General features: G+C 38.2%; 1 protein-coding gene across 12 annotated transcripts in view; it reads left to right on the top strand.

Annotated features, from left to right (window-relative positions):
• ZMYND8 (zinc finger MYND-type containing 8) overlaps nt 1-19,810 on the top strand; it is a 102,209-nt gene that overhangs the window by 31,524 nt on the left and 50,875 nt on the right. For 10 of the 12 annotated variants that reach the window (XM_063145704.1, XM_063145712.1, XM_063145762.1 and 7 more), the window contains 2 exons: nt 6,742-6,812; nt 16,683-16,831. In XM_063145704.1, the coding sequence (XP_063001774.1) occupies nt 6,742-6,812; nt 16,683-16,831 (220 nt within the window). Of the gene's footprint in view, nt 1-959; nt 1,052-6,741; nt 6,813-6,946; nt 6,964-16,682; nt 16,832-19,810 lie in introns of those variants that run through there. The other 2 variants (XM_063145754.1, XM_063145769.1) reach the window with 2 other exon arrangements.

Here is a 19,810-nt window from a genome sequence, read left to right as displayed (position 1 = left end):
ATCTTCATGCCAACTATGACCTGAATTCTGTTGAGCCAAGAGTGGTATCACGTTAAAGACCCCAAATAGCATCTTGGCATTCTGGTGTGCTTATACCAAATTCTCAGCATAGCAGCACAAAATATGTTCACCAGGCCATCAGGTTGGCTTTGGGAACCAAAGGCCCAAAGTTTTATCTCTTTCACATAATATGCTACATATGTACTTAGTTTGACATACTTTGCTACTGTCAGACATTTTCCCTTCAGTGCTAACAAGCCCATGGTATTTATGCATCCATTGAATGATTTAAAACATGATAGGCTTGGTCTAGAGGTAATATTGACAATTCTAACCTAGAGTCAATTGTAAAGCAAGAAATTTTACACAGCTATATTTCATATTTTGGAGATGCTCAACTGGATCCTATGAAATGAGCTGGCTTAACCATATCAGCCTCTCCATAGTTTCAAGCTGTAAATTGTAATAATGTTCACAGATTTCAGGGTCACAGGCAAAGAACTGTATATACAATTTAGCATGAATTGTATATACAGTTCTTTGCCTGTGTCCCTGAAATCAGTGAACATTATTACAATTTTCTCTTTCCTTTTATCAAAAAGTACATTAAAATGAATGTTATAAAGGTTTTAGTACCTAAACCTCCCACTTATAAATAACCAACTTAGTGTTTGTATTTAATCTTAATAGACATCAGGCTTTTTACAGGGTAAATGGAGAGGCAGCATCAGTCCTTGCATATTCAAACGGAAGACAGCATCTAAAATGGAAGGATTTCCTTAGTAACCTGTGACTTCACAAAGATCCCTGTCTTGTACATTTTAGTTAAACATTAGGCTGTCGGATATCACTGTGCCATCTTTTTGCCATTTTTCTACTACGATGATTGCTTTGAAAATAGTATTGCTGTTTAAACAAGGGACATAGTTATTGAATAAATTGCTACCATTTTAGCTTCAGTATAGGAATGAGGCAATGCAGTGCTGCCAGACGCCATTTTAAGAATCCTGCATAAATAGCATAGCTACCGATGAGTAAGAGACTGTTATAGGTGAGTGCTTATACACAGATGCTATTTATTCAGTTATAGCATGCAAAATACTATGTCCATTTTTTTCTTAAATGCAATTTCTGGAAATTTTATTTTATGCTTGCTACTCAAAATCTAGGAGAAACAGTAATTATTTTGAAGATAAAATTGAATTTGATTGCTCATGATGATAAACACTGTGTTTAATTAAAAGAAAAATAACTACTAAAATGTATGGGTTTTGAGATTAAGTTAATATAATTTCCATAAATTGAGATTACTGTATATGAAGGCAATATTTTCTAGATAGTTTTCCATATCAGATTTCCTGGTTAAATGTCAAGGTGCAGCAGTTCATCTGCAACTTTTGACTGCTCTCTATAACCTAGGCTAAAGGAATGGGGGTAGGTGTTTCTGCATTTCTATATTTTTACATTAGAGTTATAGTAAAGGAATAGTCTTCTTTTAAAAAACATAGAGTACATTATTTGTCTAACTGTAAGGCTTGTTAATTCATGCCTTATAGAGACTAATCGGGATTATGATTTTTTTTTTTTAATCATGAAAAAGATAGATATGCTACAAATCCACTGGGTAGGTTTGTGCTCTTTACCTCCTATCTCCCAGCTTTCCTATAAAAAAAAAAATGTGGGATGGGTGGGTGGGGGAGGGCTGAACCTCCATTTGCAAATCCTCTTTGTCATGCAAGTTAAAGTATTCAAGAAAGAAATTACATTTGTTTTTGATGTTCTACTAGCTACTAGTTCTGTGGTGAATATAAATTCTAGTCAATTAATGGTGTAGTTGGCAAAGATTTCCTAACAGAAGCTCTCTTCAGTCTGTTTTCTCAAGAAAATAAGTTCCTTTCAGGTAAATGTTTTTGCAGTTTTTGAAACTTGGAAGTTATAGCATTATAATTTCTGGTAGATAGCCCCCAGACCAGTAGTTTCTTAGACACACTTTAAAAGGGAACAAATGTCAGATTACTACAGTGAGCTAGATAAATAGTTGGTCAATATGGTAATAAAGATAGTGTACACTGACTCCTCAGTTTTCCCTGAGTTTTCTTTAATATTTACATTCTGGTTACATTTCTCTTGTCACAGTGGTTTTTTTGTCCTTTTTAAAAAAGAAAAAAAATAAGAGGAATGTATGTGAGAGGGGGAGAAGGCAGAAAAGGCATTGCATATATATTGAATTGCAGCTGTTCAGGAAATATTTTCTTTGAATTATTGTGTCTTTTAAATCCTTTATGAGGGAGAAAAGTGCTGGTAAGATGACTTAGGCTCAGTTCAGACAACATTTCTCAACGGTGCTTATAGAACTCCACACCACCATTGAGAAATGTGTTGTCTGGCAGGAAAACTCCACGCAATGGTGCAAGTTTTTTGGGGGGGAAACACGCTACACAGAATATCCACACTGTGCAGAGGAGATTTCCTGTACAACCATTGTGCTCTGTGGAGTTTCCCATTGCATTGAGTTGAGTTTTCCCACTGGCTACAGAGTTCCCTGGCAAGAACAGTGAAAGGAGCGAGTGCTGCTCTAGGAGAGCTGCCAGGATTGTATTTTGCAGCAATGGCTGATGGGATACCTTCGGGAGGACCAGGGGAGGAGAGATGGTGGAGGAACTGTCAATCAAACATTGCAATGGATTTTACTCAACTCATGGTAGCCAACAGTCACACAACGGTGGAGTTTGAACATGTTGTGTGAAAATACCTCCTAAAAACTCAACCGTTGAGTGGAGTTCTCACACTGCATCTGCACTGAGCCACAGACTATTAGATGTAAACAGCTTGAAAATAATTTTTCTAGGGATGGAGGCACAAACTTGGAGATCCACCACTTCTAAGAAGGATTATCCTAAGCTCGGTGTAAATTGCCTGTGTGTAGATTTTGAAGACTTTCCCATCCTCCATTAACATCACTATCATGTTCTGCAGTTGTCCAAACAATGCAAACCAAAGTAGCTTTATTACCTCTGAATGTATGAATTCATTCAAAACTGTAGTAATGCAATCTCATTTCTCTGCTGTTTTGTGACATTTCAGAAGTCCTCAGTGCTTTTTAAAATTATTTTCAAAAATATGTCAAGACCCTTCTGGATGGCTGCAATCCTGAACATGTCACACATGCACAAGAGAAGCTTCCTGTTATCAACTACAAAAAGGAGAAGAGCTTTATATGCTTGTGGAGCTCACTTGCCATATATGGAAGCCCTTTAAATTTTCAGGATCTGAGAAGCTTCCTTTATTTGAGAAGAGTAAACTTCTCTTGTATAAACTACCACTAAACATTAGAGATGCAGCTTATTCTCTGTATGTCAGTTATGCATAGCTTTATTCATGCATTCATTCTATGAAAGGAACAACCAATATTTGTTTACAGTGGTCACAAAATCAGTCATATTCTAGCTTCAGAATTGTAAGATAAGCATCAATGTTTAGTTGATCATGCAATGAGATATTGGGAGAAACCAGTGTGGAACGAAGTGCCTTGCTCAAGTGGAAACTTGAACAAGATAGCTCCACCAAATCCTTCCTGTTTCCCAATCTCACTGCAGCTCCCCCCACCCCCAAACCCATATTGCACCATTCCAAAAGGTACCTTGATCCTTGGGAGCAGCTTGGGGAATGCAGAGGCTTGTATTGGGAGGAGAAATCAGGAAAGCCCCAATATGCCAGTTGCTTCCACTCAGTCAATATGTTTAGTATATACCAGAGATATATGAAGTACAAACTATGGTCCTGTGTTCTTCCTTGAGTAGTTTAGGAAGAATGTCTTATATTTTGATAGTTCAGAATATAATGAACCACTGCTAAAAATGAGTTAAATGGCTTCTTCCAAAATTTTAGAAATTTTACCGTTTTTATACTTTGGGGAGTTGAGTACACAATCTGACAATAGACAAAGATCAAAATAAATTACCGCATCTATTCCTGACATGCCTGCTAATTTTAGTATGTTCGCAAGCATGTAGATAGAAATTAGTTTGGAAGAAATACTATATATTATACTATATACTTTGTAAGTGTTTGACAGACAGTTATTAAAGATAAGATGATTAAGGTTCGCATATGGATCATTACCTGCTTAACAAAAAGAGGTTGAAGAAGAGAATATTGTGCTTCCTCAAGGATCTCTTAAGGGACTGGTATAATTTAATCTCACCTGTGATAATGAATTGTGTAACCATTTTTGCCAATGACACCAAGTTATTCAGGATAGTAAAATATAAAGCACAATGCAAATATTTCCAAACAGATCTCCCAAGTGAAGAACTGGCAACAGAATGTCAGGTGAGAGTCTCTGTGGGTAACTGTAAAATGATACACATTAGGACAAATAGTCTTACAGAGCAATCCTATGCCCCCTAGACAATGTCTGGGGGCCACATGATAGTTCAGATAGCAATTCAACCTTGGGCCAGGTGTCTGGCTTCCCTGCCCCCTTTGGAAAACCATGCCAGCTGCCTCTCTGATGTCGCAAAGGTGACCTCAGAGAGGAGGGAAAGGGTTGGTTCTGTGGACAGGGAGGGGAGGCCATTTTATGAGGAATCCTCCGGCTGTCTTCGGTCTCCTTCCCTCCCGCTCTACAGAGCTCCAGGTAAACAGGCAAAAACCAGTATCTGGTAAAATTACAGATTTTGTGGGTTTCTTGTTGACAGCTGGTTGTCCCTGTGTGAACAGAATGCTGGACTAGATGGACCCTTGATCTGATTCATCAGGGTTCTTCTAATGTTCTTATAGCCTCCGTGCTCCGCCTCTTCTGCTTAGGATTCCCATCAGCCTCCGAGTTTGAAGGTTGATGGGCATTGTGATAGGATTGTGTTGGTACAGTCATTTTAGACTTTATTTATTCATTTATTTATTACATATTTATACTGCCCAACAGCCAAGACTGGGCAGTTTACAATTAAAACAATAATATACAAATCACGATTTAAAATTTTAAAAATGTCATATAAAACCAGAATAAGTTACAGTCCAGGGAAAGCTTGTCTTAAAAGATATGTTTTCAGGAGATGTTTGAAGGATGTTACATTTTCTGCCTCCAGAAACCACATGAGGGAAGGTGGGTGCTGCTATAGAGAAGGCCTCCTGTTGAGGTTCTTCCTGATGACATTCTGTTCATCTTGGAATGACGAGCAGGGCCTCCTCTGATGATCATAAATGTCATATTGGTATATATAGACAATTCATCTTGGTGCAATAGTAAAAAGTTCACTAAAAATATCAGTGGAATATGCTGCAACATTAAAAAGATTGAAAATAGAACTGCAAGTATCCTTACCAATGCCACAATATAAATATACATGGTACCCATTATTTTCTAGTAGTGCCTCTAACTTAAAACTTATTGGTCTGGAAGAAAGGTCAGTAGAGATTGTATTTGTTTAGTTATTTGTATTTCAATCAGGATTTATAGCTAGATTTTATACTCTGCGCCTCGTGTGGCGCAGAGCAGTAAAGCAGCAGTTTCTGCAGCTGAAACTCTCCCCACGGCCTGAGTTCGATCCCAGCAGAAGCTGGTTTCAGGCAGCTGGCTCGGGTCGACTCAGCCTTCCATCCTCCCGAGGTTGGTAAAATGAGTAGCCAGTTAGCTGGGGGAAAGGTAATAACGGCCGGGAAAGGCAACGGCAAACCACCCCGCTATAAGGCCTGCCAAGAAAACGTCAGCGAAAGCTGGCGTCCCTCCAAGAGCCAGTAATGACTCAGTGCTTGCACGAGAGGTTCCTTTCCTTTCCTTTATACTATTGATTTTTTAAAAAACAAAACAAAACCTTTCTACAGCAACTTCTAGTCACTTTATAAATGATAGCAAATAATTTTCATCTGGTTTCCATGGAAAACCTGTACATTCAGTCTCACCAGACGTCATTCCATGTTAGTGTTAGGATTTGCTAAGGCAATTCTGCCTTTGTAAATGGTAAATGGAATAGCCTTGACTATGAGGCAGGCTTAAAACCTTTTTAAATTTTGTTTAAGCTTTAAAAATAAATTGCGTATGATCAATGGTAATTTTAAAACCTGTTTTCAGAATAGGCTTTTGGATCCACAGTTACCATAGTGCCTTGAATATTATCTCTTAAAAGTCTATATTTTTTCCAGTTTCAAATGAATCACACAGCAACTCCCATGTATTCTCTCCTTCTGCATTTGGACTGAATGAAATGTGAAAATGCTATATTCTACCTTTGTTAATGAAGAAAGGATATTGGAACAGTTTCATAAGCATATTACTCAATGTACAGCTACCACCAACCCAAACCCAAGGGTTAATTTCTCTTGCCAGTACTTCTGAAACATACCAAAAGACCTTAACTTCAGCATTTGCTATAAGCCTTTATTTTACTGCCACTCAGAACTGTAAATACTTCAGAACCTAATCAATAGATAGTGTAGATTCTCTCTTTCAGAGGGGGCTTGGGGATCATAGTCCAGCTCATAACTATTCCACACGCGCCCTTCCTATCACCACTGCACCATGAGTATGTATAGGAGGTGGCAATCCAAGCTTGATGTGTTCTCCAGTGTTGAGCTTTGGATGAAAATGTTAATTCCTTTATTGCAAATGGTAACAGCACCACTGTAGTTGTTCAAGGAGTTGTGGATCAGGCTGCTAGTTGTCTATCCCAGCTCCCCTACCGTTTTTAAGTTGCAGTATGTAATCTACAACATGAACATAATAGCTCTTTACTGTTACAGCTTGGCTGAAGAAGAAATAAAGGCAGAGCAGGAGGTAGTGGAAGGGATGGATATCTCCACTCGATCCAAAGGTGAGTGAAAACAATGTTACCTTTGTCACTCAGCATAGCAGGCACAAAGCCAACATTGCTTCAGCTTCTTCCTATCTTATTTCTTATATATATATATAATGTACAGGATGATGACTTGGAATGTTTGACACCACTGTGAGCTTGCATTTATGTTAGTACAGTGGCATATTTTTTGTACAAGTTCTATTCTTTTGGTTCTTGCTCATATGGTTACTAGTTCTGATTAAGCTACTAATCCTATTTTGTCATGCGTCTCAAAGAACAACATTGACAAAGTCTCCATCCACCTTGAGTCAAAATTTTAGTTTTATCTTTGTTTTATCTTTGCTTCACATATTCTGTAAATTGCCATTATGTTGTTTCTCCTACTGCTAAAAATCCATCCTTTCTTCCCTATCCCATTAGCTAAAGTGCTCTTCTTTTGCTGTAGTCATATACTGCCATAATGACTGCAGTCTTCCAAGCTGATCTTCCCTTCCCTTATCTTAATTTTCTTTCCTCTGTCTCAAACAGCTTTCTTTAACCTGGCTCCCTCCAGATGTTTGAGCTACAAATCCCATCAGCCCCAGTCATAAGAACAGCCATCCTTGATCAGACCAAGGGTACATCTCGTTCATTCAAACAGTGGCCTGTCAATCAGTTGTTGACCAGGAACCCACAAGCAGGACACAAATGCAACAGCACCCGCCACCCATGTTCCTCAGCAACTGGTGTAAATAGACTTACTGCCTCTTCTACTGGTAGTAGCATATAGTTCTGTAAACTGCCCAGAGAGCTTCGGCTATGGAGCGGTATATAAATTTAATAAATAAATATAGCTATCAGGACTAGTAGCCATTGATAGCCTTTTCCTCCAGGAATTTATCCAACCCCCTTTTAAAGCTATCCAAATTAGTGGCCGTCACTACATCTTGTGTTAGCGAATTCCATAGTTTAACTATGCACTCTGTGAAGAAGTACTTCCTGGCTAATAGTTGGAATTTTGGGAGTTGTAGTCCAAATTATCTGGATGGAATCAGCTTGGGAAAGGCTGATCTAGAATTATGCTGCAAAAATCGTTAAGTTCTCTCAGTGTTCTTACCACATGACAAACTTCCTCAAATCTTTCCTCTGGCTCCACATTCAGAACAAATCACTTGTTGCTACATTTAAGCTTTGTATGGCCTTCCCCCACAAATCATCCTGCTATCCTGTCCTAGTTTACCCCTGACCATGAGTTTCACTGCTCCAGTTTTACCATCGTGAGCTGCTTGAAGGTCCCATGTTCTCATAAAAGTCTCCACACATCAGCCATTGCTTCTTCTTAGTTTGTGTGATTGCTTCTCTGCTGTAAAACCTCTAAAGCCTTCCTCTTGCATGAAGCCATTGATTTAACCAGTAATCATTCATCTCCAACTGGAATGAAGTGTAACTACCTCTAACTGCATTTGCTCACATACTTCCCTTGTACCTTCTTCTGTTCTTCTTTCCATCTCACTGGAGTTTACTCTGTGTGTGTGTGTGTGTGTGTTTCTCAGGGCAGGCACTTGTCTTTGGTTTGGCTTAATGTTACCCTGTTAAATAGTATGTCTACTGATAGTGAGGATAACAATACTAAAGACTGTAATGGACATAACAGCCTTTCTGTGGGACATTAATGAGGAGACATCCACTATCTCTCTCAGTTCTACAAAGCCATGGCTAGCCTGACTGACTCTGTCGGTCAACTTATTGTGAGCAGTGTTTGTCTTGTTGTGCAGTTGGTAATGTGAAAATTAAAGGAGCTCCTATCTTCTTTAAGTTTAAATAGTTCCGATACTCATTGAAAAGATTTTGTGTGAACAAAAGTGTAGGATGTGCAAAATATTTGTTGTAAAATTAATGTATTGACCTCGCTAATTCCCCCCTCTCCCCGCAATTACTCATATTTTTCATGTTAACGAAAGATAATCTTGGAGAGCTAGGGTACTGTTTACAGTGCCTACAAACAGATTATTTTGCTGCAATCCAAGGTCATGGATGATAGCTTTAGATAAATGAGTAGTGACACTACAAAGAGAGTTGTGTTTTTTTCCTGTTATTTATATTAACAATTATTTGGCATGCTTAAAAAAATTATGGGCCCCCTTCTGAAAGGATATTGCAAACAAAATGGATATGACAAACGTGAAATGAAAAGATAAAATGAATAGGAGTTTTTGAAAGTACTTACCTGGAATAAATCCTTAAGTACTTGTATTGTACTTTCCCGCTATTCACAGTAGCAGTTACACATAAAGAGGTTCCTAAGTTCTACTTCAGATTCTCATGGATGCATTGAATGGATATCCATGCACTTTGCTTTCAGAGGATGTTGTGAGCTGAGACTGGATTTCTGCATAAGAAGTGAGGTAGAGGAAAAGGCAAAAAAAGTGGCAGAAGGAGCAAGGTGGGATGGTGGGGAAGGAAATTAAGAGGCATTTGGCTGGAGCTCTTCAGACAGGTTTTGCTAAAGAAATGAATCTTGAAGAGAGAGTTAGAAGAGAAGAGGCCTGATCAGTAAAAAGGAAGAGGGTGATCTATACGTATAGGATTGTATGGTAAACAGATCAGATATATTTCTGGTCTGTGCCAGTTTTATAATTACATTCATGAATGTATTCATTCATTGCCTCCTGTTTTCACATTAGTTTGTGAACCGCCCAGAGAGCTTCAGCTATTGGGCGGTATAAAAATGTAATGAATAAATAAATAAATAAATTGTGTAGTGGATTTTTTTTAGTCCACATAAACATCTGTACACATTTTATGGGAAAATATGCATTTTATACACATTTTAATGTGTTTTAATCCAAAACCTGCATCATGAATTTGGAGAAATATAGAAAAGCCTAATAGCAGAAGCATATGCAGCAAGAATGAAGAATGAAGAGAGAAATGAGGGCTGAGAGGAGTGAGAAACTTGGTTTTTTATCTGTACAAACTCATGAGTCACTTACAAGCCTTCAAAATGTTGTTATAAATATCCTCAGCTTGCTATTTCCCATGGAGGAAAATCTAAGAAGGTTTAAATTTGTGAACAGACTGACACATATTGGTGAGCTGGACTTGGTTTCGCTTTCTTGAATTTTTCACGTTATGTTGTAGCATACAAAAAGAGAAAACCTTGCTTATTAGCAAACTTCATAAAGCAGTGGATATCCTTTCCTGTATTTGTGGAGTCCCAGACTTTGGCATCAGTGTGCTGAATTGTTATAGAAATAAGAGATCACAATTCCTTCTGCATCTGATGCAAAGGACATCTGTGTGCCTCAAAGCAGCAGAAGAGATGAGACTTCATCTGGTCTACTATTTCTGTAATGAAGGTAGAAGCAAAGGTAGGACAGTACATGTTCATTGCAGAGCCCAATTCAAAGTGTTGGTGTTGACCTTTGAAGCCCTAAATGGCTTGAGGTTAGAGTACCTAAATCATTTGTACCTGCTTCGATAGTAAGGTCATCTTTGGAGGCCCTCCAGTTGCGCCCCCCCCCCCCGAAAAGGAAGTTAGGCGAGTGGCTGCAAGAGAAAAGGCTTACTCAGTTGTGGTACGCTGTTTCCTTCTCCTTTCTGTTGAGATATGTGTGGTGATGTTGATATACAGTCATGTGAAAAAGAAAGTACACCCTCTTGGAACTGTATGATTTTACATATCAGGACATAATAGAATTATCTGTTCCTTAGCAGGTCTAAAAATTAGGTAAATACAACCTCAGATGAACAACAACACATGACATATTACACCGTGTCATGATTTATTTAACAGAAATAAAGCCAAAATGGAGAAGCCATGTATGAAAAAGTAAGTACACCTTATGATTCAATAGCTTGTAGAACCACCTTTAGCAGCAATAACTTGAAGTAATCATTTTCTGTATGACTTTTATCAGTTTCTCACATCGTTGTGGAGGAATTTTGGCCCACTCTTCTTTACAACGTTGCTTCAGTTCATTGAGGTTTGAGGGCATTTGTTTATGCACAGCTCTCTTAAGGTCCCGCCACAGCATTTCAATCGGGTTGAGGTCTGGACTTTGACTGGGCCATTGCAACACCTTGATTCTTTTCTTTTTCAGCCATTCTGTTGTAGATTTGCTGGTGTGCTCGGGTTCATTGTCCTGTTGCATGACCCAGTTTCGTTAACACACACCTGAAGCTTTAGCTGGCCTCACATTTGACTCTAGAATACTTTGGTATACAGAGGAGTTCATGGTCGACTCAATGACTGCAAGGTTTCCAGGTCCTGTGGCTGCAAAACAAGCCCAAATCGTCACCCCTCTACCACCGTGCTTGACAGTTGGTATGAGGTGTTTGTGCTGATATGCTGTGTTTGGTTTTCACCAAACGTGGCACTGTGCATTATGGCCAAACTTCTCCAATTTGGTCTCGTCTGTCCAAAGGACATCGTTCCAGAAGTCTTGTGGTTTGTTCAGATGCAACTTTGCAAACCTAAGCCGTGCTGCCACGTTCTTTTTAGAGAGAAGAGGCTTTCTCATGGCAACCCTTCCAAACAAACCATATTTCAGTCTTTTTCTAATTGTACTGTCATGAACTTTAACATTTAACATGCTCACTGAGGCCTATAGAGTCTGAGATATAACTCTTGGGTTTTTTGCAATTTCTCTGAGCATTGCACGGTCTGACCTTGGGGTGATTTTGCTGGGACGTCCTCTCCTGGGAAGATTGGCAACTGTCTTGAATGTTTTCCATTTTTGAATCATCTTTCTCACTGTAGAATGATGGACTTTAAATTGTTTGGAAATGGCCTTATAACCCTTCCCAGATTGATGGGCGGCAGCAATTGCTTCTCTAAGATCATTGCTGATGTCTTTCCTCCTTGGCATTGTGTTAACACACACCTGAATGCTCCAGACCAGCAAACTGAAAAACTTCGATTTTTATAGAGGTGGTCATACTTGCTGATGATCAATTAATCACGGGCATTTGATTAGCAGCACCTGTCTGCTACTTAGCATCTTAATTCCTATGGAAGCAGTAAGGGTGTACTTACTTTTTCACACATGGCTTCTCCATTTTGGCTTTATTTCTGTTAAATAAATCATGACACGGTGTAATATGTCATGTGTTGTTGTTCATCTGAGGTTGTATTTACCTAATTTTTAGACCTGCTAGGGAACAGATGATTGTTATTATGTCCTGATATGTAAAATCATACAATTCCAAGAGGGTGTACTTTCTTTTTCACACGACTGTATGTAGGATGGTCTTTGACAGTGTTGCATCTTGTTTCCTACACAATACCATCTTCTTCAGTCTAGTTTTCACTATGCTGGTTCTTTAGAATATGATGCTTGTGTAGCATGAGAGGGCTGTGTGGGAGTGACTACCCAGGTGACTATTAGGTAGCAAAACGGAGTCCCAAACAAAGAGGAACAATTTTGTTGATTAATCTTTTTTGTTTATTTGGAAATCACTGCTGCATGGTATGCATTAGTTGCTGTCCCTGGGATACATTTACCTCTTTGCCTACTTGTCTGCAGTAAGTTTGTATTATATGAGTGGAGGACCATGCATTATCTTCTGAGGTGAGGTTCGATATCTGCACGGGTTATGTAGGGGCTAGATACAGCATAGGTGAAATTCTAGCTGCCCCCACTGGCACCCTAAACATGGCTGAAAGTATATAGGTAAGACATTATTAAAAGGTGGAAAGTGTCTTTTATCATTCAATTTACATAAGTCGGAACCTCTGAAAAATGGCTTGGCAAAACAAGTTTGGAAATGCCATTTCTGTGACATGCAAGATGATAGTGCAACATTTGACTCATTACATTGAATTGAGCAGTTGTGTGAAAAATAATTTGGAAGCCAATGTGAGGGAAAGAAGTGATGGCAAAGATCGCAGTTCACCTTGCTGTTTGCTGCCTTTTTAACTCATTGGGCACGTTGGTGCAAAGGCCTCTATGATGAGGGAGAAGGGCCAAACATCTCCAAACACCCTGTCTCTATCTTCAAACTGCCATTCATCCATATGTGACCAGAGTTCTTTAGGCTCGTTCAGGAGCAGAGCTAGTTACATCTGGCTGGAGATCTGGGGAAGAGACAATGAAAGTAGAAGGAGTGGTACAGATTAAGTGTAGGAGTTGGGAAGAGAAGTTAATTAGGTCATGGAAGGTATGGGAGTCAGGTAGATAAACCCACTGAGATTTCTAAGTGAAAAGGGAGAAGGTGTTATGGTTTCCTAAAATTTGCAAAACATTATGCTATACTCCCTTGCTGAATTGAGCTGGATTGTATACAGGAGCAATGTGCTTGGTAACATTCTAGTCAGTTATTTTTTGTGGGAGAGGTGAATCTGGATGGCTTCAAAAGGGCGTTGGATAAATTCCTGGAGACAAAGGATATCAATGGCTACTAGCCCTAATGGTTGTGTGCTATCTCCAGTATTTGAGGCAATAAGCCTGTGTGCACCAATTGCTGGGAAACATGGGTGGGAGGGTGCTGTTGCACCATGTCCTGCTTGTTCATCCCTGGCCAATGGCTGGCTGGCCAGTGTGTGAACAGAGTGCTGGACTAGATGGACCCTTGGTCTGATCCAGCATGGCACTTCTTATGTTCTTAATCTAAGAAGAGTTCAGTGTTTACTAACTATTGCAATTAGTTTTTAAAGCTGACCTATCACTGGAAGTATAAAATTCTACCTTAATCATAGTGTCTGATTTCAAAAGTAGTTGAGGAATGGATGTCTCTTTTGTATCTTCACTCACCAGTATAGAAACCAAGAAGGATGCTAGAGGAGGGGAGTCCCAACTTCTACCTCCAGCATGTAAATGCAAGTCTTTGTCACTCTGCTCCCAGCCTCCAGCAATCTAGTAAAAAGCATTATAGCCTAGTAATTTGGGAAAGATTGTTTTCAAGGCTACACTATGGGCTGGGTCATTCAATTATATTTCTATTCATATTCTTGAATGTAGTTGCTCTTGAACTGCCTAGGAATTATCTAGAAATCTGTCCTTTCACTACATATCTTCGTTGTAAACTTTTCATACGTGAAAACACCTGAATAAGCACACTTTCATACATATTGTAAGAAATAATGCCTTGATTTGCTTTTATATTTGTACTTGGTTACATTTCATTGATGTTAACTTTCTAGTACATATTTTGAATATAAATATGAAGTGACTCATGGGAAAAAAAGAGATTTCCAGAATAGTAAGTAGGCAGTGGATTTTATGTGCTGTCATGTGATGCTAAAATAACTTCATTCCAAAGGGATGGAGAGATTTTATTGTCATATTAATTATTTGAAAATACAGCAACAGCAAAAGGAAATTGTTGCTCTTGAACTGGCATAGTTATTTAATCACTGTCATTTAAGCAGGTGAAAATGAGTGGCATAGGGGTCTCTATTTGAAATTAGCAGACTGTAGATAGTTGTATTGGGATAAATACTCTATGTTACACTGTCTTCCAATATGTAAACCAGCCTTCCCCAACCTGGTGCCCTTCATATATTTTGGGCTATGCCTCTCATAAGCCCTAGTCTCCTTGGGCAATGGTCAGGAATGCTGGGAGTTGTAGTCTAAAACATCTGGAGGGCACCAGGTTGAGGAAGGCTGATCTAAGCATTCTAATGTAGTTCATAAAGCTTCTGAGCTTCATTTTTCCATGTTTATGCCAGTAGTATAACATTTTGTTTCCCTTACATCTTAAAAAGTTTTTAACTTCTGTCTGCCCTCTTTTCACCAATGTTTATCTGAAACTAAAGGGATTATGTGGAATTAATTTGTCTGTCTTTTACTTGTATTTCTCTACTTGTTGGGCTAATACCAAGAAGTAGCCTATTTATTAGAAACAGAGTAGTTCAGAATATACTAATCCAATTATATTAATGCTGAAGCTAATTAGACGTCTAACAATTTCATATGATTTATTTTAACCTTTGGGATATATTCCCATGGATTGAATAGTTCAGGATGGCTGTCACAGGTTTAAGCAATCATGATTATGTATGTGGGTCTTAGACTTGTGGGGCAGTATCAATTATATGTACATTTCTTTGCAGTTATTAATACTGTATGAATTGGCCACATTCTTGGATAATATTCTCTCAAAAATAGAAACTAAGGGTATATTCACACATACTTTTAATGAAGGACCAGCTTGGTCTGAATCTATTTTTATTAAGATCATCTATTTGTTGCAGAAGTTTTGGAGATCTGATTTTTCACGTGCTTCTTGTTTAATTTCACTGAATGACGGGAAGCCATCCCATGCCCTCTAGTGGACTGTTTTTATAGGCCCATGTGTTCTCTGGCACATTTGCTATTAATTTCTGTCTAGGGTGGCAGAACTAATTGGCTATACCAGAACTTCTGCATTTGCTTCCTAGGCTGGAAAGCAGATTCTCTTGGGAAAGATCCTAGATAAAGCACTACATATTCCATGTGAACTTCACCAGAATTTTACTTGGAGTAATTTACCTGTGCTTTAGGAAGGCCTACATAAGGTTCAGGCTGATTCACACAGCTATTCGTTCCATTTTGTTTTTTGTCTGTCTGAATTTAATGTGCCCGTGGCAGATGAGTCATGTGAATCTGGTCTAAGTTACTCAGCCAGAATAGAAACTGCTGGCAAGCCGGCATTAAGCTGCGCTTATTTTTCAGAACAGGTAATCCTGGATGCATTGCTTTTAAGTACAGTAAAATTCAACACATCTTTCACACTTGATGGCATACATGTATATGATTTCCCCTATAAATAAGCTATATCAGTGTAGGGAAATCGACGAGTAATTTGGGAACCTGTATCCCACTTAGTTGTGCATGGACTTATATATATTTAGGATGCAATCCTATACATGTTTAGACAGAAAAAAAGTTCTACAATTCCCAACATGCTCCAGTCAGCATGATGGGTTGGAAGGATGCTGGGAGTTGTAGGACTTTTTTTGTGAATAAACATACATAGGATTGTGCCCTTAGGGTAGCTAAATACTCCCACTGCCTAGCACAAATCCTACATTTTACATTGGATTAATGGTGTATTTTTCTCTGGTCACCTAAATAATATGCTGTCTAAAATTCATTTCAGTTCCAATGGCATGTTTTGTGTTAGCAGTAGAACAATTGCTAGAATATGTCATGGTTACACATAATACTTCATGGCCATGCATGATCATGTTTTTTAGGATGTTTTAAGGATGTTTTAAAGATGTTTTAATCATGTATGGTATGTTTTTAATCAGTTTTTAATGTGTATTTTATATCATGTTTTTATACTGTTTGTTTTATACTTTGAATGGTTTTAGTTTTTGTGAACTGCCCAGGGAGCTTCGGCTATTGGGCGGTATAAAAATGCAAATAATAATAATAATAATGGTTTTACATCAGCAGTAGAGTTGAGTCACTTCATCTCCTCAGGACTTTTCTTAAGCTGTTGATTTTTCACAATTCTGACCAGCAGTGATGCTTGGATTTTATCTATCTCTTTCAGAATACCAATGACCAAATGTGCCATTACATTTTTTAAAAAAAAGATCCTAGAACTCCCATGGTGTATAATCATTTATCTGCTTGACCTCAGTTTCATACTGTCTTGTCTTGTCTGAATCCTGTCTTGCTGGTGACAATTGTGTAAGTTGATGAATGGAGAGCTAGATGCTAATTTTGAAACATCTTGACTCAACATCTTTAAAAAATTGTGGTAAGGGGGATTAGTTAGGTTTTTTTCAAAATGCAAATAAAATTTGTTCTGAGTGTCAACAGAAAGTCTTCATGGCTTTGTCTTTACTGCATTTTATTTGAATTATTATGTTGTTCAGTGAAATAATTAAAAGTAATAGTACAACTGTAATAATATGTTATAGGTCCTTAATGTTGCTGTAATATATATGTGTATGTATATATATTTTAGATCCTGGTTCTGCTGAACGTACAGCACAAAAAAGGAAGTTTCCGAGTCCTCCGCACTCTTCCAATGGTCACTCTCCAGAAGACTCATCAACAAGCCCTATTAAAAAGAAAAAGAAACCTGGCTTATTGAACAGTAATAATAAAGAGCAGGTAATAGAACTCGTGGATCTTATGCAATGTTGTATATGAAACTCATGGTGATGACTAGGTAGTTTACACTTCCCTTGGTCCAGTATCTTTGTTTGTGGTAATGGTTCTCCATTGGCTATAGGGCCTGCTGAATATGGCAATTACTATTCCATTCCTAGTTCTGGAACAACCAAGATGTCTATGAAACTTACAAGTGAAGCCTACTATAGAGTGCTTTTCTTTCTTTGTGTGTGTGTGTGTGTGTGTGTGTGTGTGTGTAACCAGGCTTTTTTTGTCTTGGTAAGTAAAGTATAAAAGTACTGCTAACATTCACTCGCTGAAAAATCTTATCTGAAGAGTGTTGGTATCTTCCTGGATGGAGCTGGAATTATGGCAAAAACACCTTCCATGTTATTCCGCCAACTGCAACTTTTGTATTTGTGTTGCTAAATTGATGCATCTAATGCACTACACCACTTACATAATAAATACGTTTAGCAAGGGAATTGTACATAGATAATTTTAGAATTGATAATATTTCTGCTAATTAGTTGGCTAAATAATTCCAGAGAAATAAATAATCAAATTAGGAAGGATTTCCATATTATCATCCTATAAATTGTTAATCATCTAAATTCAATGAAAATAGCATGTGGATTCCCCAACCCCACCTTAGTGATAATGGCTGCACGGATATACCTAGACCAAGTCTAATGAAATAACAATTTTCTAATAATATAAAATATTTATATTACTTGTTTATCTTTAATTTACTTATCTTTGAACAGTTTTTGTGTTAGCAGTTCAGCTATAGAGTAACCCACATGTTCAACAGTGACATTAGTTTAACCATTACTGTGGCATTTGTGGGGGGAAAGAACATAAAAAGAATTGGAGCGTCATCGCTGCTCCAATTTTTCAAGTAGAAATTAACACACAATGGATATATGGTTGTTGGTTTTAAAGGATCACATGTATGAACTTCATGTGAGTGTTGTATTCATAATAGATGAGTGGTTGAAGCTGTAACCATTGAAAGCACCCTGAGTTAAAGTTAATTACAAATGAGCAGTGAGTTGTTGTTGTTGTTGTTGTGGATGTAGTTTTTAGTGTGTGTGTTTTTGGATTAGTCTCAATCTTATTTCTGGCAAAATAAAATTTGTTAATGCTTAGGAAGTATCTGCTTCTTTGCAAAAACTCAAACAGATTTTTACATTAACTTATCTTAAGTGCTTTATATTTTTGCAATCATTCTACAAATCACTTGTCTTGCTTCTTCAGTAAGCTAAAGAAAGGACTGTTTCTCTGTACCACTGTGAAGTCATTCTAAAATATCAGCAGCAGATAGATCATTTCTAATGTTGTAATCTTTGATATGTAGAACTGAAATTTAGGGCAGTTGAGGGGGCCTTTAGATGTTGTGGTGCTTCATCTCTACAGGTGAATAGGAAGATCTGCCACAGGAGGCATTCCTGGGGCCGTGGTGGAAAGCTCTGCTGTTATGACTGTATCACCCACGGTGCTTCGCAGGAAATAGGACCAAAATCTGTGGGGTGTCAAGGAGGCCTGGAATTTGCTATACCCAATGCTCCCTTGTACCCCCAACACACCTCAAAAGGCTGAAAAAGTATACTAGCCCTGGAGCTGACATGCTTTCCTTCCCATTAATGTCAGCTGCAGGGGTGAGGGGAATGAAGAAGACCAAATGGGAGGAGTGGAACGAAAAATCCATGTCCTCCTTTTGCCCTGGCCAGCACAAAATAGCAGGGCTTAGGAAGTGGTGATTTTGAACAATGGAATCTCACCACCACCCCAGGATTACTCTGCCTGTGTGGTTGTGTCAAATCTGCATAAATAGTAAAATGACTCTTTCGTATTTCTAATTCATGGTTGTTGTACTTTTTTTAAAAATAAAAAATAATAATGTTGGTGGAACAGCAGCAGCTACTAGCATGCTCTACTCTTGTTACCTGTAATATTCAAGTAGACTTTATCAAAGGAAGTCTCTCCAATACAACTGTTTGTTTGTAGTTGATGAATCCTGACAAAACCAGCTGCTAACAGTACAAATATATCAGTAAAATGGATCAAAACATTTTAAAATTCAAGAATAAAAAGCAATAAGTAATGTAATAATAACAAAACAGCAGATAAAATATTAATAAGACTATATAAACTGTAGCAGAGCAACATGCCAAAAATTTGCCTGAACAGGAAGGTTTTCACACAGTGGCAAAAAGTCATCAATGAGGAGGTGAATTCTCTCTAGGGTGGGCAGTCACAAAAATACCCTCTCATTCTCACTAAGTTCAACTCAGAAGTTAGCAGGATACATAATAGAGTCTCACTGGAGGATTTTAACGATCAGGCAGGGCCTAAACTGTATAACAGGACTTTAAAGATCATAATAAGCACTTTGAATTGTATCCAGAAACAAACTGGAAGCTAGTGTACCTGTTTTAACTAGTGAGTAATATGATCCTAATAATATGTTGCAGTTTACAGACTTGCTGTGTTTTGCACCAGCTGAAGTGTCTGGGCACTTTTCAGAGGCAGCCCCTAATAATAATAATAAATAATAACAATAATAAATTATTTATTTCTTACCCGCCTCTCCACTTGGATCAAGGCGGGGAACAACAGCGAATAAAACACATAAGAGTACATCAGGATGTAACTAAGAGTACATCAGGATGTAACTAAGTCATGGGTTGCTATTGCCAGATCTGATATCTCTAGGAATGGGCATAGCTGGAGCACCAACCTAACTGCAATAGTACTCCTGGCCGTGGCTAACTCCTGAGCATCCTGGTTTTAAAACTGAAAACTGATCCCTCAGATTACACACCTGAAACCTCAAAGGGAGTGTCCAAAAAGTCTGAATTCCTATTCCTAGAGCAATCATTCTTATCAAGAGCATCTCCCTCTTACTTGGATTAAACGTCAGTTTCTACACCTTTATATGTCCCATCACCAACTCGAAACTCTGATTCAAAACCT

Source organism: Elgaria multicarinata, chromosome 1 (assembly GCF_023053635.1).
Source record: "Elgaria multicarinata webbii isolate HBS135686 ecotype San Diego chromosome 1, rElgMul1.1.pri, whole genome shotgun sequence".
Lineage (NCBI taxonomy): Eukaryota > Metazoa > Chordata > Lepidosauria > Squamata > Anguidae > Elgaria > Elgaria multicarinata.
Note: the sequence above shows the minus strand (reverse complement) of the source record. Positions and strands in the feature narration are given on the sequence as shown.